Here is a 25104-nt window from a genome sequence, read left to right on the forward strand (position 1 = left end):
TAGCAAGCTACCCAAGGGGAATGTTTCCGGGAGCGAATGGATCACCCCGGGACGCGCTTGTTGGATGATTTCTTGCGCTACGATGACATTTGTTTTCTCGCGCAAAGTTAAGCCCGTCAGCGGTTGAATTTAATAAATGAAACATGGTTGGGAAAGGAAGCAAAATTGAAAAACAGTAACCGTTGAAAGTTAGGCAACCACGGAGACACGTAGCTTCGATAGAACAGACAAGCTCGAAACGCTCCGAAGGGAGCTTATATGAAAGAAAAAGCTTTTACAAAAATGATTTTATGCCCTCAATAGGGTTTATTTGTAGGGTTAGTCATTCTGACTTATTGCCTGGTAAGTGTGCCGGTAAGAGCGAAATTAGTGCAAACATAAAGAACCGCAGGGATGCGCTCAGGGGGAACGTCATCCTGTTTTGGCCTCGTCCCATCTTCGCTTTGAAGCAAGTAAGTACTGCTTTTGAAAATGGAGCCATTGAATTTGCTCAAGAAACTGGGCAATCCCCTTTCGGAGACACCGGTGTCTCGCGGGAAAACGCTTCTGAAAGCACTGCCACGGTAAAACGATGCCACGGCACACTGCCAAATGAAGGCAATCCTTGATGACTGCGTTCCTGCAGCCGTTGTTGCCGTGCTGCCGCTGCTGCTACAAAATGTCACCTTTTTTGTTGGCTCAGTGTTTGTTTCTTTTTTTTGGAGGATCTGTGGAGGAAATGTGAGGCTTAGCAGTAAAAATGGAAAAAAGAGAGCCAGAGAGCGCTTCCGAGGCAAGATTTCGATACAATAAGTGCTTTGCCATACCGCGCGTAAAGCAACGACGGCAGACGAAATAAAAGCTTTCGGCAAAATGATGGTGTCTCGTGGGAAAGGTCTCGAAACACCGGGTGGAAAAATATATGAAAGAAAGCAGCACATTAGCCACCCTCCCCTGCCTTTCCCCTTGAGGGTGGGGGTGTACATGTCATTAATGTGTGTGCGATTGTACCACAAATAGAAAAATGTCCCCATCGGCGGCGTTAACGAACAGGACAGGGCACAGGCGCGCTAACAAGTGAAGCAGGAAGTCCTTGAAGTACGGCTGCGCTGCGAGATGAGGCTACAGTCGCTGCAGGTGCTAATGTAGATGTCTTCGGATGGGTAGCCAAACAGACAGTCGCAGCGGAGGTGGTTCACGGTAAAGAGAGAGAGCGAGAGTACAAGAGATCCGTTTTCCGTTAGCATCAGGCACCGGCAGTTGGGACAATAGGACGACATTTATATCCCTGTCCGACCGGAACTCCAGAATCCTCCAGCAATCAGGAGTTACATTCAAAGGTGGGTGGTGCACACAGCCACTGCACAATCACACAGTGTCGAGATTGAGCTTTTGACTGCTTTGAGGTGCTGCTTTGTCGTTTGTCGTCTACTGTACACACAAACACAGGTGTTCCATGGAAGCCCCGGGGGCGCTAAGGATTCTAAGAATAAAAATGTAGGTCGTAAGTGATACGGCCGGCGATGGCCATGGCCTTTCGAGTACCGGAGCACGCCCGGAGGCATTCGGAAACATCGGTGGATGAGATTGTTTTCCAATGTTATGTTAATTAAAATCGACATCCAATTTGAGTGCTCGTAAAAGCGGCTCTGGTGGGATTTTGTCATGTGGGATGAAATGCAAATATATGTACGATTGTAGAGCCTGCAGGCATGGCAACGAGGGAAGTCCGGTTTCAACAGCTCCATGTACAGAATGCAATATCCTAATATTGTTTGCTTAACGAGACAGCCCGGCAAACAATCGGATCGAATTTATCATTTCAAGATGAATCCATTACTGTGTGCGGAGGAGCTCTGCTCTGCTCCAAGGCACACAGTGTCGGAGGATGTGCTTCTTAAACGTACTTGAGGATAAGATTTGATTGCATATATTAACTTTTATGACGTGTGTCAATCGTCGTGCGAATTTATATAGAGGCAAACAATCGTTATCGTTGCGAAGTGATGAAAAACTCAAACAAGCAATTATGGCTGCTTAATTTGTTAGGCGCACATTCTGGTAAAGGAATATTTACATGCGGATTGCATACTTTTAGGCGTAATTTTGAAGAGCGCTTGTAATACACCTTTTTTGACGTGTACAGGCGGTCCCCGAGATACACGTTTAATGGGGACCGAAAACGGCCGCAAAATACCGCGTACCTCGAATTTCCGCGTAAGTCGAATCTCGTGATTTCCAGCTAAAATATCACAAATTTTCGTGTAATTTTGCAAGTAGGGGGCGGTTTTATTCACATTATGAATTATTTGATATGATTCTGACTGAATATAACTGTTTTAAACCTTTTAAAATAGTTTTGAACATTCGATCAAAACGGAAATTATTTGGCAATTTGCAATTGATGTGTCAAATCAGTACAATTTGCTCAAAGAATTGTCAAATTTAGAAAACCGCGTATCTCCGAATTCGCGTATAAGAGGTACCGTGTATCTCGGGGACCGCCTGTATTTCATAAGTTTGGTTTAAATTTATCGTACACAATGGCAAACTTTAGTAAAAACAAGATTATCTATTCAAAGATGATGCAAATTTGTTTGTTTGTTTCAGCCGTGTTCGTAAAATTAAATAAAAACAAACTCCACCATTATGCAACCGACTCGGGTGTATTGTGCGGTGCAAATTAAATTCCATTCGATGCTCCTGCTTATGTTGCGTTGTTGTTATCCACATGCGTTCCGTACACCCGGTAATGCTCTGTAAATTAGCTACGCAGCTACATGCATTTTTATCTCGTGCCAATAACTTATTTGTCTGTGGTGCGAAATTTATGATCATCGAAGCTTGTCCGTGCAAAACCGAGCGTGATTAATAGGCCAATTGTTTGACATTTCATTTGTTCAACTAATTGACCTTGGCGCTTCCATTGCCCATCTGTCTCCTGTCACGGCGAGCATTGGTTGCACGCGTGTGCCCTTTAACGACGCGTTTGCGTTTAGCGAGGTGTGAAAATTTAGTATACCTTCACACAAACCACCCAGCAAGTCGTGCGGTTGATGCCTTTTGGCTGCTATTGTAACTTGTAGTCTAAAATGTTGCTACTTCTCACCGTAAAGTTTGCGCGTTGCAGTGCAGCTCACACTTCGTCAAACTCTCTCTCTACCTCTGTGCTTAGATTAAAAAGTAGCAAATAACAGCTTTTTAACGCGCAGGCATCGTATAAATTCTTATTAGCTTTCTCATACGCCTTATGGCAAAGCATACGTGTCGTTGCTACGTTTTCCTACGATCTGAACTTCGGCCTGACGGCAAGAAGTACAGTGCGTGGAACGTAGCGCCCTGCTGGCGTTGAAGAGAGGAAAGCTACATATGGGTTTAGCGAAACTTACTCCATAGTGTGCTGCTTGCCAGCGTGCGTATGGTGGTGGCTTGTGTGGTGGCTCTCTACAAGAAAAGGCTTGTGTTCAAGCAATACTTATAGTTTCGTAAAGTTATAGCCTTCGAGCCGATGAAGGAAACGCACAAGCATCATATCGTGCACGTACGCCTAGAAGGTTCTACCGTTCCAGTGCGTAGGAAGGGGTACATACCGCGCCTGTGCTCCATTGTACCTGCCTGCCACGAGAGCACATTCGGTTAATGTTACGTGAAAGTGAACAAGCTGGCTCGGTTACACACGTCACACCGCTCGGAACATAACCACAGAAAACGGCAAGGCTTCGCTGTACGCGGGTTTGAGTTCTTCCCTCGACATAGAGTGGCTCCGAAGGCGAATGGGACGGTTATACATGATATATGAGCTATTTAATAGCTTTACTCTTGCCGTAAGAATAATGGAGATACGTACATTGAAAGAAATATTCTTCACATTTCTTATAACAGCCGCCGCTGCTTTTACCATGCAAAATTGGTTTCTGTGTTGTGTTTGTCAAATTTAGTTGAGGCACAAGCACAGCTGCGCACGGTTGCACTGCATATAACCGTCAGCTTACTTTTTCACCGAGTTCCGAGGTTTGTTCGTCGGCCTGCGGTGTCAATTATGGTTTCACAATTCCACTCCCAACACTCCTGTGTCAGGCAAATCCCTCACCGGTGCAGTTGGGCCACAGAGTGTGTGCACAGAGATACAGTGCTGACAGGCGGGATTGGACGTGTGTGTGTGTAAAAAAAGTCACCCAATACACGAAACAACCATCGGTAAACCGGACATCCCCTAAATCATACCCGCTCCATTCATTCGCTGGTGGGTATCACGTGCCAAGCTTGGATATAGGGATTAATGTACATAAGGAGGCTACCATGCTGCTGCTGCTGCTGCCGCTACTGCTGGTTCCAGCCTCCAGTGGCTGGCGTGTTGCGAGGTCAGCAGCTGCACCCGGGCCCAGCACCACTGTCTGTCATTATGGCACAAATGTGGGCACCCGTTTTCATAGCTCTCGTCCCTTTTGCGGACCCCAGTCCCCAGCGGGCGCAAGGATTACTTGGTGCGTCCGGAGTGGAGAAACCGTTTTGTTTTTTCACAATAGAGATACACATACTCACACATACAGACGCACGTACAACTCAGAAAGCTGACTGTTTCTACCCGTTTGGATAGCCTCCGGGGGCCTTGCTGGTGTTAAACTCCCTGTGTCGCTTGGTGTGTGAAACCGGAACGGAATGTTTACGCACGCGTCCCGCACTAAGTATCCGACCCGGGCTTATTTCCGCATTGCGTGTTCGGCGGCAGGCCCGGTTTCGGTCGGCTGAATGAGAAAATAATGAAAGTTTGGGTGCTGTTGTTCTTTCGGACGGCTGTCATGTGTCTGTCGGCGTGTTTCTGTCCGCCGGCAATGGTCGGTCGGTCGGTGGTGGTGGTTTTGGTGTGTCCGACGGTCCGGACGACGATCCGGACCGAATGAAACAGAGCTCTGAATTGATATCCTTGCTGATGGCTAATTATGTACGGTGATGTGATGAGAGGAGGAGCTTTAGCATGGGCGTACGATTGACAGTGGAGCATTATTGAAGGTGAAGTTGAACAATGGTTCCGACACGAGCTGGAAGGATGATGTTTAGATGCGTCGTGTCTCAAAATAGAGTCAGACATGTGGGGATGTATGTTTCGATGGTTTTATCATATTGAGTGACCAGCGATAAGGATACATTATTCAAAACGGAAGAAAGCACTCGGATATAATTGGAATAGATTGTTTTATGGTTCAAGTTGTATACTGTTTTATAGCAATGACTAAATTCGCCTAAAAGTATGCAACCCGCATAACAAAATCCTATTTGAAGAGTTCTCAATGTTGCAATGTCGAGTTCATGACTATTCTTCCTATTCTTCTTCTTTTTCTTTTGGCACAACAACCGTTGTATCCACTCAAGTTAAGTGAGCTTTGGGCTTTCAGTGACTCTTTGTTACCATAGCAGCAGAATCAGTCCTACGTATGAGGGCACGGTCCATTCGGGGCTTGAATCTATCACGGGCATATTGTTGAGTCGTTCGAGTTGACGACAGTACCACCAGACCGGCTCAGTTCATGATTAGTATTAAGAAATGTTGTGAAATATGGTTTATAACTGAAGTTTACCAATCATCTTGAAAGCTCAGGAAAACAATAAAAATGCACACACAAGATTACTTTATCCTTTTCACCCGTTTGAATGTACACTGCAGAAGCAATAGCAATATGAATAAACTACAAACACTGTTATCGAATTAGCAATTTCATCAATCCCGTTCATCATAACCACGGCTTTCTCATCTTGCCCCGCCTTGGGAGAGCACCATGATGCAAACATAAAACGGAAAACGGACCCCTGTAAACTTCGTTTCGCGCCAGAAAGCTCTTTCGCCTCGCCAGGGCCGCTCACTGTTTGCTGCCGGCGCACATAATTTATGAGACGATGCTTCTTGTGGACGGCTTTTACTTTCCTTCCAGGATTTAGTTTGTGTGTGTGTGTTTGAGCTGACCTTTTTTTTTGGTTTGGTTCGCCTTCCACTTCCTTTGCATCATTCCATTCTCCCGTGTGCTTTCGCTGGCTCCCAGCACAAATGTGATTGTGCAGGAGTCTCTGTGGGTGTCAGATTCCTCTTTTGTGTTCCCAAACGCCCAGGCGCTACGTACTCGACGACAATTTTTGCCTATTTCCGTACGAAGCTGGCGGGTTCGGTTAGATACAAGGAAAGTTATTTTTAGCAGTCCACCTACCCCCTTTACTGCTCTAACACAGCGTGCTTCGTGGTCAGGATGCACTTCAAGGGCGTACATATTTATGAGCCGAGGAGCAAACGGCGGGTGTGTTGACGCTGATTGTGGGGATCCGCTGTGTCCGTGTACGGCTGGTGTTTGTTGTTTCCGCACCCGGTCGCCCGCCCGTCGTAGTTGGGTGGAAACCGTTTTACCCCGCGTTAGTTTAGCTGCCGTGGAAGTGGATGGCGCAGCTGGTACACTGACCGTTTTCTTTGAATAATAAATGTCGGGCGGAAAGGATACAACACACTCTAGTGGGTAGGCGAGGAAGAATTGTTAGCGTTTATCTGTCGTCACCTCTTTTTTCGACGAAGGGGGTTGGTTAATTGTGACGATATTCCGGGAAGTGATGTAGTTGCTCATTTTTTATAGCCGTGGCTGGTGGAACAGGAAGAAACTTTTCATTTTTAAAGGGGAAAGTTGTTTTTTTTTGTTTGATTATATGTATCACGCATTCTGTGATGAGTCATAATCTTTCCAAATGATAACCCTTGTTAAACATAAGTACCATGCTGTTTAAGAATCTATAAAAACGAAGGTTAGGAAGTCGCTGGTAGTGCGGATTGCATACCGTTTCGTCGTTGGTATAAAATCCGCCTTAAATTATGCAATTTTCCTTACAAAAAGGCGTTACATTAGTTTGATCCATAAAAGACGCCCTATTTCGATTCAAGGTAGAAAATATTGAATATTTAAAAAAGTTGAATAAGTTTACGCCAACAACAGGTCTACTATGTTAAAAAATAAATAAATCATATACGAACGTTACTAAACAGAGACTGTGCGAGGCAGTTTAATGAACCTACGTGGCATAATCTTTTCCGTGCCATTAGCTAGGCCCCAGTGAATCCTTTTCAAATCACCACCAGGGATCAGTAATAACAATTTATTCCTAACAGCAAACAGAAAACCTACAGCAGCAAACTCACTCGGACGTCTTATTTGTTCGCTCTCGCTTCTGAGAAATTTTACCTTTTTTTCTCGCTCCCTACCCAGGTAAACCCTCGATCGAGCAACGCGCACAGCCAAAAGCAACAACTGTCAATTTCGTGCAGGCCCTAGCAAGCTATTTGCTGGTTTGCTCGCTTCGTCACCGTTTCCCTTACAGTTGTGTTTTGTGGCCCGGCCACTTACTTAATCTGATCCAATCTTCCGCCAGCTTCCTGGGGCTGGATTCCATGGCACGGGCTGATTATGGGATTTCCCACTGCAGTACGGGTAAATGATTGGCACTTGTATTATGTCAACTCGGTAAACACATCTTCAATAGCGGTTGCCCTTCCCCGCCCGAACGAAATCCCTACTCAAGCATCATCCTATTTTATTTCTCGCTCTCTCTCTCTCCTCACTTCCTCTCGTCACCGTTCTTTCCAACATCGGTTGACATCGGAGTGGTAGTTGTCCACGTAAAAGCGCTTCTCACGGGATCGATAACTATTTGTATCCCCAGGTGCTTGTCCCATCCCTGAAGTGTGCTATGTGTGTGCTTCAGTTTTCCACGCTGCCAATAGATCCAACCGGAGCCGATGGGGTGGGAGATTGGTTGCAGTTGCGTTTTTCTCCCTTTCCAACCTTATTTTCGTGTTGGTGAGAACGAGGACAGCTGGAGGAGCGTTTCTAAACCATCGCTCGTCGGCATGTTGGGTCGGCATTCTTGTGTACGTGTGTTGTTTTCCTCGTTTCGTTTTTATTGTATTGTAACATTCTTGTTTTTTATTTCCATCGCTTTCATACTAGTGACACAAATTCACCACCACTTTCTAGTCTACCGAACTGCTGCAAGCAAAGTCAGTGTATTCGTTTGTATGTGCGTTTTACAAAAAGGGGAAAAAAGGTTGTAATAAATGGTGTACTGCTCCTGCTGAGGTAAAAACCCGTCATTCCGGGACCCTCATTTGACCTTTCACCTGAGATGACCCACGGCAGAGGGTAGTGGGAGATGGATTACACCGTTCGCACGTGAACGGGGACCAGTGTCAGACCACCACCATTAATAAACGAGCGCGAGCGCGCGCGTGCAGATGGAGGAAGCGCAAGAAACGTTGCACTAGTCACCATCACCATCAATCTCGCGGCCCGAGAATGGGTGTTCCGTTCTTGTTCTTTTTTTTTGGTTTTATTTCTCCCCCCGCCCAATCGAACCTAGAATGGCAGCTTCCGGCCATCGAACGATCGAACCGGCTGCCGGCGCACTGGCTGTGAAAATATGTTCTTGCATATGTTGAACTGTCGCAGCAGCGCTCAGCTCGAGAACGGGAAGGGGGTGAAAATTTAATCTTTTCTCCATTTGGCCCTCGTACAGGGGGACACGAAGGGGGCAAAGAAATCTCTGATCCGTGGGAAAACAGGAAGGGGAAACGTTTCTAGAAGCTTTTCCTGCACACGAGTATAGTTGATCAGCGCGTGTGTGGCGCAGTGTGTGGATCTCATCGTAAAACGAATTGGATGGGTTTCGTTTGAATAAATTTCATATTCTTTTGATACGATTTGCTTGCTACCCCCTCCCTTACGAAACATCCCCAACACCAAACCTACTTTTGTCGCCCACTCGAACGCAAAAATGGTTCGATTTTTCCATTTCCGTATGGTATGGCGATGGCGGTATGCACGGCAAATGCCTTGCGACCGAATTCTTTCATCCATCCATCCCCGCTGTTCACGCTCTACAATCCGCTTATGTGGTGTGAAGATGGGTTCTTGCGGATGGAAACATTTGACAAACTCGTCAACGCAACTCCCCACCCCCTTCCTTTCCAATCCCGCCCGGTGGACTTCGCTTCCACGAAACAGGTTCCTCCAATGTGGCGGTATTTCTTCTGGTTCTGATGCGGGTCGGAAAAGCACATCCCAAGATTAGAGCAAGTTTAATGGCCCACATCCAAGCCGGGTGTGAGTGGGTGTGTGTGTGTGTGTGTGTGTGTGTGTGTGTGTGTGTGTGTGAAAGTGTCGGTACTCGTGTGTCTATATGATATGATTTCCGGTCATCGGTCATCATGTGTGCTTTTGGCTGTTTCTTCTTTGCAACTCAATTTTTGCCATTTTCCCCCTCCAACACCAAACCCACTTCTCTGAGAAGCTCTCGCGTGTGTGTCGACAGCGCAAGTGGAATCCAACACGATGTGGAAAACTCTTGGGTGTGTGGGTTTGTGTGTCGGTGTGTTTTTTTGTCGGTTAATGTTGCTTCTTGGGAAAACTTTCGAGAAAAGCTGTTAGTTTGTCTGTGCGCGGTGCGAACAGCGCCACTAGTGTGAAAACAAGTTATGATTGAACACCCTCTCTCTCTATCTCTGGTCCGGACTTTTCAAAACTGCTTGTGCCGAGAGCTTGATGGTGATTTTGATCCGATTTGTTGCGAAATGAAAATGTTGACGTTTATTTGGAGGTTAAGCGGAGTGTGCTGAGGACGATCGGTCGGTCGGTCGGTGTGCTGAGGGCTGGAGACTTTTTAAGCAGCAAATTCGTTTTCGTTCAATTTCGACACGCGGAAGTGTTATGCTTAGGGGGAAGCTGTGTGTGTGTGCTTTCTACGGCATTCTACGGGTGTCATGATGTGTCAGCATCAATATTTAACGTTTTTAGTGTTTGCCGTGTGTGCTTTTTTCCACTTGGATTGATTTTTGGGGGGATGGAAAAGTTTCTCAATAATTTAACCAATGCATGTGTCACCTTTCCGTTCGTTTCCCTAATCGGTTTTGGGAGGCAGTCGTAGAAACTGACTTGCTAATTGCTTTTAAAGCCACAAAAGAATAGGGCTGCGCCTTGTGCAAGCATACGAACAACTTGCGCATGAGTCACGGCAAGAAAAAGGACAAATAAAACAGAAAATCAGCCCATGCAAAAGCTAATGTGGCAAATGGCAAACGAGGAAGAAGCGCACTGTGTAAAGAGAGAATCCCTTTTTTGCTACCGGTTAGTCTAATTACGAGGCGCGTGCGAAAAACGGAGCGAAACCCCAAGCAAGCCAACTATATCGTTCGCTTGGATAGACTTTTCTCGCTGCTGGGAACTATTTTTCACCGTCAGCGGAAACTGATAAGCGAAGAGAATGTAGTAGTGTACGCGTATTATCTGTGCCCGCGCATGTGGAAGTAAAGCGAGCAGCGACCGGGCGGAACCGGCTCGAAGAGGAAGATCTATTTGCCGCCTTTGCGTTGGTGTTCCATTAGCACAGCAGGGGATGGTTTATTCCATTATGGAAATTGTTTTCCAGTGAATTCGATTGTCTGTCTGTCGCTTGGTTGGCGCTGTTTGCCGATGAAGTTCGTTAGTTTGATCAAAGTGAAAATAATGGTGCGATGGTTAGGTCGGAAACTGTCTCGATAAACAAGCCTTTTTTTGCCATGAGATTGACACGTTCTTAACTTCCATAGTGTGACGGCAAGTTTAGTATCATTGATATAACAAGTAGTGATGGGAAAAATGAAGATTTCGTTGGAATAGATTCCGGTTAGCTTCGAAGTTTTGTGGAATCGATTCCGAATAGAAGGTCCGGAATCAGTTTCCGGAAACGATTTCGGAATTGGCTCCGGAATTGGTTCCGGAATCGGCTCCAGAATTGGTTCCGGAATCGGCTCCAGAATTGGTTCCAAAATAGGCTCTGGAATTGATTCCGGAATTGGTTCCAGAATCGGAATCAGCTCTGGAATTGGAATCGGTTCCGAAATTGGCTACGGAATCAAAATCGGCTCCGACCTCAGAATTGACACCGGAATCGGCTCCGGTTTCAACTCCGAAATAGGCTCCGGAACCAACTCCGGAATCGGCTCCGGATTCAACACCAAAATAGGCTACGGAATCAACTCCGGAATCGGCTCCGGAATCAACTCCGGAATCGGCTCCGGAATCGACTCGTGAATCGGAATCGATTCCAGCATCGGAATCGGCTCCGGAATTATTTCCGAACACGGAATCGGCTCCGGAATTGATTCCGAACACGGAATCGGGTAGGTCCGATTCCGAGCCCCCACCGCTAATAACAAGCTACTTCATCTTTTAAATGAAATCGCAATCAGGAAATCGTTTCTTTGCTTTTATAAAATAAATCTGTTGATAGGTTTTTCCCCAAAAGTTGTACGTGACTCGTGCTTCTTGAAAAAAATCTCTGTTTGATTGAACCTTTTACTTTTCTGTCTCACATCGGTCGGTCTTTAAACCTTCCACACCCACACACACACATACGCACGGCCAAAGAAAGTTAAACTTTATAGCCGAAACACGAGATACATTCTTCGCTTCCAGCAGGCTCCAAGTGGCAAACAACACAAACATAAAAGCTCATCAATATATGGCTGACGAGCACGGTTTGGCCAACGGATGGATTCTATTTCTGTAGTAAATAGTGGAGCATCGTTTTCCAAATAAAATTTTTCCCCCCCACAACACAACACATTGCACAAATGCTCGATTCGAAAGCGCTACAACTTTCCCGAGTGGGCAGGCCAAAATTGGGCAGGGGGCTTTCAAACAAAATGGCGGGAAAAGCCCCCGGTACCATCAGGCGCGCGCGCGTCATCAGTGCTAGGTAAACACAACGAAACCCATAAACTCTCCATTGTTGGGAAAACCCGTTTCCGCTGTTCCACGTGTTTATGTATGTATATTTCTCTTCTTCTTCTTCTTTTTGGATCGACTCCTACTTTCCCGGACACATGGAACTAGCGATAGACGGCAGCGGGTTTCTTTGAACAACAGCAAAAAACGGAACAAGGCCAGTTACGTAAAAGAATCCATCGCAGCTTATTCCTTCCCCGACATAAAAGTCAGTCGCGCGCGGCAGCATCGGTTGTGCAATCCCGGGTGAAATTGAAACATTTTTCCACGAACGCGTTGTGCGGGTCGGCGCACGTTTCGTTGCTGCTGTTCTGTGTCCTTTCGCACAGCCAAGCCGCCGGGTTGAAAAAAGGGAAATAGTTCAGCCTGTACTCCTCTCTGTACCCCATCCCGGACGTGCAGCTGTCGCTCATGTTTCGCAGAAGCTGTCACTCGTCGCCGTCGTTCTCGATCGTCAAAAACAGGGGGGGGGGGGGGATGCTCGTGTCCGGTGCATTCGCTGCAGCAACAACAACAGAAGAAGAAGTAGAAAAAACTTCCCGACTGGAAAACATACAGTTCCATGCACCATGGCTCACATACGCTGCGGGGACAAAATTGAAATTCAAATGGCCATCAGTGGGCAACAAGTTCTTGCTGGTTCTTTTTTTTCTTTTTACTTTCTCCGTGTTTTCTTGTGACCATTCAGACACACACACACACACAGCCACACTTCGAGAAGAGTGTCCGGAAAACTTGGTGTCGTAAAATGCAAGAATAGGGAACAAGAACAGTGTCATCCGCTTGCTGCTGCCTGATCCGGGCAACTCAGTAGTATGATGCTTCTCTTCCAGCTTTATGCTGGACTTGGAAGGGATGGGCAGCTGTCCTCTCTCCCCCCCCCTCCCCACCAGCAAGCGCCTATTCGGTGTGTCCTTTGAAGAAAATGGATGCACCCTCAGGACATTGAATGCACGTGCGGTTATCTTTGCTAGTTGGCTTGGCTGTGTGGTTGACCGGCCACACCGGCCGTATCCCCGGTATGCAATATGCCTTGCACCCTTTTGTGTGCATGTGTGTGTGGGGCGATCGATGGGACACAGACTGGTACTGCGGGTTGCTCTTCAGAGCCAGCGGTGGTGGTGGTGGTGCAATCAATAACCTGGTTAGTGGTTTTGTCCACCAACTTTCGCCCGGGAATAAATTCAATTATTCTTCGAGCAGCAGGATGACCGAATGTTAGTTCCGGTGTTGTTGGACCGGTCCGAAAACTAATGTCGCACTCATTGGCAGATTCGACAGCTGGTACAGAGCTGGCACGGTGAATGATTGTAAGCGGGTGCATTCTTGCGGTGAATGTAGTTTTATGGCCGTCGGTGGTGTGTTTGTCACACGAAAAGGGATCCTACCTAGGGATAAAGGGTTAGTAAAACGATGGAACGACACTTTTTGTTCGCATTCTGAGGAGGATTAAAGTGCTGGGAATCTAACGGCTTACGTATGTCATGTTGGATCGCTATGTTTGTTTACGGCAACAAGAGCATAAAGGATCAAAATGTCAACACTTCTTTTTTAAATTCTTTGTTTCAAACGAAAGAGAAGATATTTTGTCGCCTTGTAGATACCTAGCGTTGAAATGTCACAATCAATTACAGCTCTGCTTACTAAAATATGTTTTGTAGCGAGCTTTTGCAAATGAATCTTTCCCAAGTGACATTTGATCGAAATTGCTTTCCCATATCTGCTCGATTAGTATTCGATACGCCTGAAATTGTGGATTTGTGTGTGATCAAATGTCTTGAAAGCGCCAAGATTTGGTGTGTTGGTAAATTAGACTTTCTTCTATCGATGGACGATGCCGTCAAGCTCATTTTCCATTCGTAGCTTCAATATTTTTATTTAATACAAAAGCTAATTTTGTGTGAATTTTTTTTATAATATCGAATATATCAATATTATTTAAGTATGAAATGGGGACATGACCAACTGTAACGAAAAGAAATATCATTTCCGAGCGAATCTAGACGCAAGCAACGAAAACGCCACATCACAGTTGATTTTATAGGACTTTTTTCTAAAATCCTTTAAACTGGTGCAGTTTCAGGGAAGTTTAAGGCTCCAGTTTAAGGGACTTTGCTCGAATTCCCGGTTATTCGTGCTCGAAAATGTCAATTGGGTTTACTTTCTTTAAATCAGACTTGGTGAGCTATAAACGATATTTCGAATTCAATTTATAAACCTCACCTTTTATTGCTGCCACTACAAGATGATGTTTAATCATTTATCAAATACACTTCTGTCCAACTCTGTGATGCTTCAGTCCGTAAAAATAAATCACTTAAAATGCATGCAGCGAAAAATGGTCGCCACACGGCGTAACAATTGAGCTGATTGATGTGAAACAACGCATTGGCTCGATGTCATATTTTCCCCCTCATCCAGCGTCCGATCCACCCATCCAACCGCCAAATACATTCGTCACACGTGGAATTAATGATACTAGTAAAAAAAGGGGTTCATCCCGCGCCAATGTATCAAGAGCTGGGAGTTTTGGGGGGAGGCAAAAAGAGCCTACAAACTTGAACAGCGATGTAGGTTGTCAGGTTTCATTTTGCGTTCCAGGTTCGTTATCAGAATCAATATGGCTTTGTCCCTCTGTCCAGTCGTCATTTTTCCATGTCATTCTCTGACAGGGTCATGTAAATGATGAGTGAGCCTGAAGCGCTATAAGCGCAATAAAAAAAAAAAACAACACGATGAAACAAAATAAACATGCCAATTTGAATGCGGCAGTTGGTTTCAAAATTTTATGACCCACATTACGCCACTGCTGTGTGTGTGTGTGTGTTCTGGATGGAGGCACGATGGCCTCAAAACGTTCGATAGAATTTTCGGAGCTCGACCAATACGCAATGTAACCCCGCGGCCAAATGGTCACAGTCGTGTATCACCGTAGCAATAATGCGAGCTCTCTCTCTACCCGATTGTGCCGACGTCATCGATTAGACAGACCACGGAAATCCACGGGATTGTTTGTTTTGTCCTTATTTTTTCTCCTCCCCCCCCCATTCTGACTCCGCAAACCTATCAACCTCCATCGCTTTCGCTTTATTGCCGGTTGTTGTTTACTGGCAAAACGGCGTACGGAGCCGCATTTCCGTCCAGGTACGGAAATGAAGGTGCGTGATCGATTTAGTTCCGGTACCTTTAACCCCCGGTGGGTGACGGTCGGAAGCTGCCGTGGGAACCTTCTTCAACCGCTCCAGACTGCAGGGCTTTCAATGTTGGGCAGATTCTTCAAGCATGCTCTTTATGCTGTCTTCCCAGTCCGGTCACGTCCACCGGTCAGCAGCACGCGGGGCCATTCGGCAAAGCGCTCGAGCGAAACACTAACCTTCGCGCAGGTTCCGATTACGGTACGGCCCGTTTTCCCGATGGCCGATTTTAATAATCTGCAATTGACGCCCGCCCGTTTTCCGGTCCGATGGGTCCAAAAACACACTTTTGACGCTCGAGTGGCTTTGTGTGCAGTATGTGTGTGTGTGTGTGTGTCGGTTCGATCGGATCTTGCTGGCGCCCAACGCCAAACCCCGGCAAGCTCGTGATGATGATAATGACAAAAAAACAAAAGCACACGCCATTAACCTCCTGCTGCGAATTCCTCCAGCTCGCTGCTCCGTTGCATCTCTGCAACGCCGTCTTCCACGTCCCTTCCACGGCGCAGTCAGCAGTGTGTCTGCTGACGACGGTGTTGTTCTGGCCTTCGATCGGCCACCCTTGCAACAACGTGCACGCTCGCCCGACGACGACGACCACTCGAGCATGCCAATCTCGTCGGGTGGTTGCTTAATGAATAGACCGGCGATGTTTAAGATTTCAAGAGCGTCCTCTCCCGCGCGCCCTAATGCGGCTTCGATACGGCGTGAAGAAGGTCCTCGACGGCGAGATACGGCGAGAAGCCTTGCAACGCGGCAAATTTTCAAGATCGTTTTATTGTGCTCCAGCCAGCCAGCCAGTGTGTTTGGGTGGGTAGGCGGTTTTGGATGGAACATAAAACCGTGCAGTGTTTGCTAATGAGATAAATGGTGCTTAATTCGTGTATTTCCTCCTGTTTGCCGAACGTTCGGGTGAAAATAATCGCCTCCCCCCCCCGGGCTCTGTGCCCGCCGAAGGAAAAGCCTTTTCAACACAACATGTGTTTACGGTTGCGATTAAAATGGGAAGCGTAGCGGATTTTATACAAAGTGGAAAATGGCAATGCTGCAGACAGGCTTTTCGCAGGATTATGCATAGAAAACTGAAAGTCTTATAAAAGCTTTAAAATTTCTCTAGAAGTTGTTGAAGTGTTTGCAAACATTGAACAACACTCCTTTTTCTGACATTTTGCTTCGATTTACAGGTTTTCGCCACGTTTTTTTACATTTTATCGAAGACACATTGCGTGTCGAACATACACAAATATTTTTGGGATTATCTCGAAATACTAAAACCCCTAACAGCATCTTCTGTAGAATGGAAAGCTTCACAATGTGTGTAAAGTCTTTTGTTCAGCTTTAATGTCCGTTTCAAGAATGCTTCTGTCTCAAAATTGGTTACAACATTTCCTTCAACAATGGCCAACTAAAGAAGCCAACTAGTGGCCGCGTTCCACTACAACTTCCGTGGCGCTTGTACACGCTTCGTGCTAAGTGAAAGCTGAGATAATCCTTTAAAATCTTCCTCTAATCTTAAATGTGACACACCGACCAAAAAAAGCCCCCCCCCCTCGAAACACACGGCTTTGTTGGCTGTGGCCAACCTGGAATTTGTCGAGTTTGTTTCCATTAACTAAATCAAATGCCCGAACCCTGGATGCAGAGCGTCTCTGTAGTGGTCGCTTCTTCGGAGCTCGTTTTTCGTTGCCGTATGCTGCCCCTTAATTTCACCTCTTCCGCCTTTTTCTTTCCTGTGTACGGTGCTTTGATTACTATATCCCCTACCATACACACACACTTATTTTACAAACGCGTTGCCTCATCTCACACTCCTCATCCCACCCTCCCCCAGGAGGTCCTCGTTGTCAGCACAGGCGGGTAAGAATTTGCACGCTTTGCAGCGTACCTTGACAGCGAGAGGGCTTTAGGTCGCTGGGCCACTGCATCGGTTACGGTTTGCAGCGCTTTGCGCCAGTCCGGGATAAACTTTAATTGAACCGTGTTTTGCTTTTCTCTTTTTCTTTCCCCTCCTCTTCTGCAGAGTCATGGTTACCAAAATATGGAGCAGCTGCATGCCCAAACCGAGCAGCTCACCGAACCGCGTCGAACGGCATCACTTCTATCTGTGTCAGGTAAGTTCCCCGGCTCGCTGTGCTGGGTTATTTTGGGGCAGGGGCTTAAGGGGCGTGGTGGGGTGGGGTTACGGGTGGAGTGGTGGGGTTTTTTTCTGTTGGTGTACAAAAATAGAAGCTAAAGAAAACACACCGAAAACGCCGGCACCGGTAGGATTTACCTGCTTCTACTACGCCTACTGTGCGAGCTGTTTTTGCAGCATCCGAACGCTTTTCCAGTCCAGCGATAACGCCCACTCGCCCCAGAAATTACGTTCAGAGACGGGTGTGTGTGTGTGTGTGTGTTTGGTGGCGGGAAACGAGCTAATAAACAGATTGAGATGCATAAATAAAATGCGCAAAAAAGCAGCATTGCGTCCGGTTCCACTCCGGTGTATGCTGCGGAGTTGTTGTTGTGTTTTAGTGCGGAACGCTTCACCCAACGCTTCAACGGTCCCGGAGTAGTAGTGTGTGCTCGTCAGTCGTTGATAAGAGTGCTCTCTTACGAACACTTCCACGCCGTGTTGCAAAACGGGCGCGTACCTGTGCAGAGGCTCCCGCAAAGGCACGGTCACAAACAAGGGACAGGACGAGGACATTCTGATGACATTTCCGCTTTATCTGGTTCATAATTTAGACGCTGCCAAGAGGGGGGGGGGGGGGGAGTGCTAAAGATAAGCCCACTCTTGTCGAGCATATCTCACACCGCAGCTGGTGATGGTGCTGCACATCTCAGCGAACGTAAAGATAACCCCATCGGGCCACGCACACTTCAGTCGCGTTTTTGAGTAGCGAAATAGGTCACATAGACACACTCACAGCGACGGGGTTGCAAAATACACAGCTGGCAGGAAGTTTATGCATTAGGAAAACATTCACATGCGCAGGACTATTGTTGTTGCATAAATGAGAAATAGTTCGGATCATAGTTGGGAGCGAAATAGCTTTGATGGGGCATTAGCAGAGGTTTTAGGACCAGTTTGCAATCCTCATTGCATACCTGCTGGAGATTTTAACTTTAAATTGCATACCGCGCAAGTTGTATGGAGCCACAATTTGGAAAACGCCTTCAAGTATGCAAATTGCATAGCAAAATATGACAATAAAGCAGGTTAATCTCTTTTTTACTTATTTTATTTATATTTTTGGTTTAAAAATGTGTCGCTTTTGTCGCCCTAATAACAAACACACTATCCTTTTACAAAATCTGTTCCCTGTCCATTCATTCACTTTACAAAAATAACACCAAAAAACTTTATCATCCGCACGTCAATTTAAACAACGTGTCGTTAAGCCGTACCGTTGTGATTTGTACCATCATAATGGCCACCAATAATGGCATATCGTGCTGCTTCCGTAACGCGCACCAGGCACTAAACCAGAGTACCATTACACGCGCCATATTACACACGTGACTCGACTCGACATTCTCGCCCGGCAAGCTGGAAAGCTCCGGCTCGCCCCGGCAACCAGTCACCACCAGGCGCCCCCATGGCCATCGAAATTAAAACACTCTCCGCTTGGTGTTTGTATATGCGTGTTCGGAGCCTACAGCTAGGAACACAGTGAAACAGTGTGTAAGTCACCCAATAAAACCAACCCGGGTTTGCATGTGTGTACGTGGTCGCCGTCGGTCCTCACGGACCACAACAGCAGCAGTCGGCATCGTAAAGCATTATTTACGCAAAACCGTAAATTTGCTGCACTCTCTTATTCGTTCTTATTCTGCTTTGATGCTGGGAAGCACAATACATGGGGCCGTAGGGAGAAAAAGGCAAGATTATGCCTCTCTCTCTCTCACACACACACACACACACACAATGAATTCCGTCGAATGCGCCACGAGCGCGTTTGCCACGATAAATGCCACGTGCCGACAGGGAAGGATGCTGCACTTTGTACCGGAAATAAAGTGGAAAAAGAACAAACAAAAAAATGAACTTAAATAAATTAAGCTTTGAACAAACGGGCCACAGGAGAGAGTGAGAGCGAGTGTTGCTGGAAGCAAATAAAGAGAAACCCCGGCACGAGGGGACCCACTACGGAATAAATAACGTGAATAACCCTGGCAAATCAGATATGAAGAAAATAAGCGCACAAAAGCGATGCTGCGCCGTGGCGAGCAGTTTTGCACGATGTTTGAACCTACTTGAAAGGCCAAGGGCTAAGCTGCGCTCGAGCGTAATCAATAACACGTCGTTTTAGTCGATAGCAGAGGATGACAACAACCACAACAACAACGACAAAAAGTGATATTCAATTGGAAAAATCAAAATGAAGAAAATAAACATCAACCAGGCGCGCGCGAGGCTCATGACAATGGTGGGAGCAATATTAAAATGTGGCCGCACTAGCATAGATGACAAATGCCGATGCATACACACACACACACACACACACAAACGCACGGACGTGGTATACAAACAATGGCACTAGAAAGCGACTGCAGCAACGGAAAAGTGCACAAAACCAATGCCAAAAAATCGAAAAAGAAAAGAATAAAGTGCACCCCAACAACACACACACACACACATAAGCGCGCACAACCGAAACCACCCGTCCTTAGGGGTGCTGCATCCCATGAATCATGCCGAAAGGCCGGAGCCCCGATAAAGAACGTGCCACGTGGAGAAATCAACTTTTTCGGTCGCCACCGATTGAGTGCGAGCTTTGGCAATGGGAGGCTGCCACGAACTGTGCCAGCCATTCGCCAGTCTGCTGCTGCTGATGCTGCTTGCCATGAAGGAAACAGAACGAAAACGCCAAAAAACAAAAAAACAAACTGCATATTTTTCCGTTCCCGCTTTTGTTGGTCTGATTTTTTTCCCCCTTTTTTCATCGCCCCTTCCATCAACATTATGAAGCAAATTGAAAAACACTGCAGTCAAATATTTATGTGCGTGTGTGTGTTGTGCGCACCAGGCTCGCACGTACTTGTGGCTTCAACAATGCTTTAATTAATGCACATAATGCGCCACACAATCATTGGCGACTCCCTTCCCCATACCCAATATCGCAATTCGCATTCTTAATTTGTTTGCCAATCGCTTGCGGAGGAGGAGAGAAGCTTTTATAGTTACAATCAATTGTTTTTCATTATTGTTAAGGGGGGGGGGGGGGGGGGGGGGAGGGGAAACGATAATCGGAGAGTATCTTTTCGGTGACGGTTCGGTTCGGGTTTTTATTGCCGATCATTGGCAAATGTATTTTAAAGCAACCGTTAACCGTTCAGTGGGGAATTGTCGAACCGCCGATCCCCTTGTGGGAGAGGTGACGCCAGGACATCGAACACAACAGCTCAGTGTAGGGGGGGGGATTTTTTTCATAGTCGTAGGCTTTCCATTTGATTATTGAATTCAATTTTCATTTAATGTTTGGTTTCGTTATCATTTTTATCGATCTTCAATATTTTTATACGTGAAAATTTTGTTTGTCTTACAGGGTTTCCCACGATTTATTGGTCATTTCCCATGATTTTTTGGTGCGTTCCCACCACATTTTTGGTGCGATTTTTTTATCGTATCCTATAGATTTTTGGTTCGGTCTCATAATTTATTGGTATTTTCCGATTGGATATCAGTACAATTGGACCAAAAAATTCTGGGAAACGGCTAAAAATAGTGGAAACGCACCAAAAAATATTTATTTATTTATTTTTTTTTTTTACCAATAAATCGTGAGAAACCCTGTATGACTTTGACATTTTTAAATATTTCTTTACAACATTCAATTGTTTTTTTTTTATTTTATTTAAATGCTGAAACTCTTTTGAAACTTAAAGTAAATAGAACCAAAGTAATAGAACTTTTCAATTCTTATTATATTTTTTTGCTATTGGAAATCGTACTACAAATTCCTGAAAACGTTTTTTGCTATGTATGCAATTGGATAAAATGGAAAGTATGCTGTGCAAATAGCGCTTCTCACCGAACAGTCCCAACTGGTTATCTGCTCTTTTACCAGCCAGAATGGCCAGTTTTATGGGACATTTATTCCGAAAGCTCCCACCTCAGCACTCCATCCCTGGTGACTAATTCAACGTGTAACGTTCATTTGGACCACAGAAAAACGAGACACAAAGCGAGCAATAGAGAGAGAGAGAGAAACCCGTAAATATTTAATCACTTCATTTCTCGGAATGACAACGTTTCACCCGCACTGTACTGTGTCCGAAAAAGCGCAAATGGGAGAGAGAGTGAGAAAGGCGGGATGAAAAATTCAAAAAGTGTACTGTGGTACACCTCATCCCTCTCCCCGTTTGAATATAATCAGCACGTTTGTAGTGGTAAAAGGATGGTACAAGAGAAGCAGAAGCGCAGAAAACAAAAGCCACAAACAGAAGGATCGGGGAAGGTACGAAGGTGGAAATTTGGCCGCTAGAAAATAGTACCAGCAGGGCCGAAACCGGGGTGTAAAATCAACATCAAGTCCAATCACAACTTTGTTGTTGCACGAAGAAAAAAGAAAGCAAGCAACACAAACGACAAATCTGCATTTTCCCTGCAACCGCCCGGCCTCTTTTGCTTTCTATGCGCGAATTTCCATTTAATCCTTTTGTGTTGTGTTGACATACTTTTTTTTTCCCCCGCGGGCGAGGTTTGTTATCTTGTGGGGCCAGTTTTTTCGTTTGTTGTCTGCTAACGCGTGCGCGCTTTATTCCCCCTGTTTGTTTCTTCTACCTTTCCAGTGGCAAAGCAGCACCCAGGTCGGTATATGCTACCTGCTGTACCGGCTGATAGTGGCGATCGTGTTTCTGGCGATGCTCGTCTGCTCCGTGCTGGACATTGGGCGCTCCGAGCCAATGTTCGAACATCACTACGCCAAATGGTGGATCTACCTGACGCACTGGGCGCTGATGGCGTGCACGGTGCAGGCCTGGCTGGCGGCCATCATCGTCACCAAGGGTCTGATGATTGACCGGAACGAGTTCGGTAAGGAAGTCAACAGAGAAAAACAGAAGCATTCTTCCAAAGAGGGAGATATTCTATTACTTCCGGACAGTCGCCTGCTTCCGAAGAATGTTTTCATTTTCCTGTCCTTTCCCTGCAGTCATTTCACACATTTCCCATTTACTTGCTTTTTGCCTCTCCACAGAATGGAACATTCACGTCGCACGGGAAAGCCGGCTACACTCGGTCTACTGGATTGCGTACACGATTGCGACCGTCTACTCGTTCATCGTCACCCTCGTCTACTGGATGTTTGTGTACGACTCAAGTGAGTATGAAGCTCCCTTTAGAGCACAGCAAGCCGTAGTGCGTAGGCGATACGACCCGGTGCCCGGCCATGTTTATCCCTAATTGATATAATATTCCAAAGCAAACCAGACCGTGGAGGCTGTACCAGGGGCATCTGTCTGCCCGGCCACTACGATCCTATTTGCGGAGTTGGCGAAAATAAGGAGGGAAATGTTTTATGAATATGCATTTCATCATCCTTGCTGGTCAGCTCCAGTTTCGCCTACGCAGCCACGTCACAGTGGTGGAGCAAGAAGCTCTGAGCTCTTTTTGACGCACCCTCTGGGAAACACCAGTACCCGTAGGCTTCCGTTTTAAGCCTATTACATACATTTCCCGGAAATGGTGGAGAAGTCTTCTCAACGCTCAACGTGAAATGTCTAATCTGCAATCGATTAAAAACTTCTCTATGAGGATAATCACTGTGCTCTCGAGCTGTGTTTTTGTGTGCTTGTGAGCACGTAATCGTTCTTGGAATTTGACGTGCTATTACGGTGGTAATGTAGAGTGCAGATGCTTTGCACTTTGCGTGAAAATAGTAATAAGCTTTTCAAAATTAGGTACTTGTTGAAATTTTAATAGAAATTAAAGTTAGATCCCTTGGTTCAATTCAAATTAATAATGGAAAAAATGAAGATTTCGTCGGAATCGATTCCGGCTAGCTCCGAAGTTTTCTGGAATCGATTTCGGATAGTAGGTCCGGAATCAGTTTCCGGTTTCGATTCCGGAATTGGCTCCGAAATTGGTTCCGGAATCGTCTCGAGAATCGGAATCAGCTCCGGAATCGGAATCGATTCCGGAATTGGCTCCGGAATCAAAATTGGCTCTGACATCAGAATTGACTCCGAAATGAGAATTGGCTTCGAAACAGAGTCGGTTTCGGCATCTTCATGGGAATAGGCGTTTGAGTCCAATGATGCTACGTGTCGATAGCGGCAAAGAATCAAAATTTATTTGAAAATGATCTATTCACATGGAGATTCCCGGACTGATTTCTCTTCCCACACTCCTTATTTCAATTCAAACCATTCAATTTATGGAGTCAAGCCTGATTCCGTTATCGGAGCAAATTGCGATTCCCAGGTCGACTCCGGAATCAGCTCCGGATTCAGCTCCGACATCGGTTCCGGAACCAACTCCGGAATCGGATTCAACTCCGAAATCGGCTCCGGAACCAATCCCGGAATCAGCTCCGGAACCAACTCCGGAATCGGCTCCGGAATTGATTCCAAACACGGAATTGGAATCGGGTAGGTCCGATTCCGAGCTCCCCACACTAATTCAAATGATATGCGGTAGTACAAGGAAAAAGAGATTAAATCATGCATGCAAGTGATTAGCTGGTTTGTGACGATAATCGGTAGAGTTATCTACTGCAAAACAGGAACAACAATAAACCGCACTGAACGAGCTTCAAACTGCACAGCAAGCTAATCTATTCCCGTGAAAAGAAACTAGTTTTCAAATTCAATTCAATAGTGCTTAACATTCACGATTATTAACCTTCCGCCACTCGGCGCAATCTCATCGCCAGTTAGCTCTTCCGCAACGTTTTGTGGCTAGCAATTAGCGCGAAACAAACAACCAGCAGCTCTTCTTGTTGTTCACCCGTCTTCCACTCTCAACCTATCAGTGTTGCGAGATCTTTTACTTCAACGCGAGAAAGAATGCCGCGGAAGTGAAGTGCGCGCAACAGTGAACCGCCGAAACCAAGAAGGACTTTTGTGCCATTTTTGTTTTCTTCTGGCCTTTTGTTGCGTCTTTTTCTGCCTTTTCTGTGACAAAAAGCAGCAGGCCAAAGTATGTATAACAACTCAGTTCCGGGTAGCGCAAAAGCAGAAGGCAGAAATCATTATCGTGGCGGAAACCCCATTCCCATTCCCTTCATCCCCTTTGGACCATTGTTTGGACCACATTTTTAGCATTACCTTGTAGTTGCAAATTTGCTTACCAACTGAAGCAGCCGTATTGCCCCCCGAGGGGTCTGTGTTGCAGCAACACCTCAACAACTTCCGAGCGCGTCAAGGGCGTCGGTCACCCCTACTTGTACCTTTGGTGGTGCAAATCTTTGTCTCAAACAATCAGCATCAGCATCTCGGGTGCTGATATTGCTTTCAGCTAGAGAGACTGAGCATTACAATTCGTACTTTATGTGGCAAACGACATCGCCATGCTTATCAAAAGTGTACCATACGACACGACAGCAGTACACACACACATACACGAGTGTTAAGTGTGCGCGTTAATTTCTCGGATTCGAGTACCGTTGTGTACTGCTGTTGCTGTTCGGATTACCTTTTCTCTTGTTTTTTTTTTGATTTCACATGCGAGTGAAAATTGCTGTACCAAGCGAATGCTGTGTTGCTGCTCGTATAGTGTGCGATTTATGTGCACCAACGCGAAAAGATTGCGAATTTTAATCTTGTCAGTCGCTCTCCACACAACAATCGCTAAACAATGGCACCGTCCGAATGGCACAGTTGGTTGTAGTGCTGATGGTGGTGTTTTTGGGACGCGCGCGCTCTGTGCACTACAATGCATAAATGAAGATTATGACAGTGGATTGTAGTATGAGAGATATTAAAGTGGATATGTATGATTGGTGCACACGAAACACACGAGATGTACAAGACTCCATACACACACAGACACACATGGAGGTGCCTGGTTGTTCATTAGTTCCCCTTATGACCATGCGCCATTTGCTGTTGGACCAATGAGATTTGCATGAGCATTTTGCATGATTGCAATGCTGCAATCTGGACAGCCATTTTTGACAGATGTTGATGCGCTAGGTCCATTGGTGTAGTGTAGT

The 25104-nt window shown here is 46.0% G+C and overlaps 1 protein-coding gene across 5 annotated transcripts in view; it reads left to right on the forward strand.

Annotated features, from left to right (window-relative positions):
• The window catches only part of LOC120957494 (protein rolling stone), a 53114-nt gene that overhangs the window by 21859 nt on the left and 6151 nt on the right, over positions 1–25104 (forward strand). For all 5 annotated transcript variants that reach the window (XM_040379720.2, XM_040379722.2, XM_040379721.2 and 2 more), the window contains 3 exons: positions 16983–17073; positions 21740–21983; positions 22147–22269. In XM_040379720.2, the coding sequence (XP_040235654.2) occupies positions 16983–17073; positions 21740–21983; positions 22147–22269 (458 nt within the window). The remainder of the gene's footprint in view (positions 1–16982; positions 17074–21739; positions 21984–22146; positions 22270–25104) is intronic.

The sequence above is a fragment of the Anopheles coluzzii genome, chromosome 3, assembly GCF_943734685.1.
Source record: "Anopheles coluzzii chromosome 3, AcolN3, whole genome shotgun sequence".
Classification (NCBI taxonomy): Eukaryota; Metazoa; Arthropoda; class Insecta; order Diptera; family Culicidae; genus Anopheles; species Anopheles coluzzii.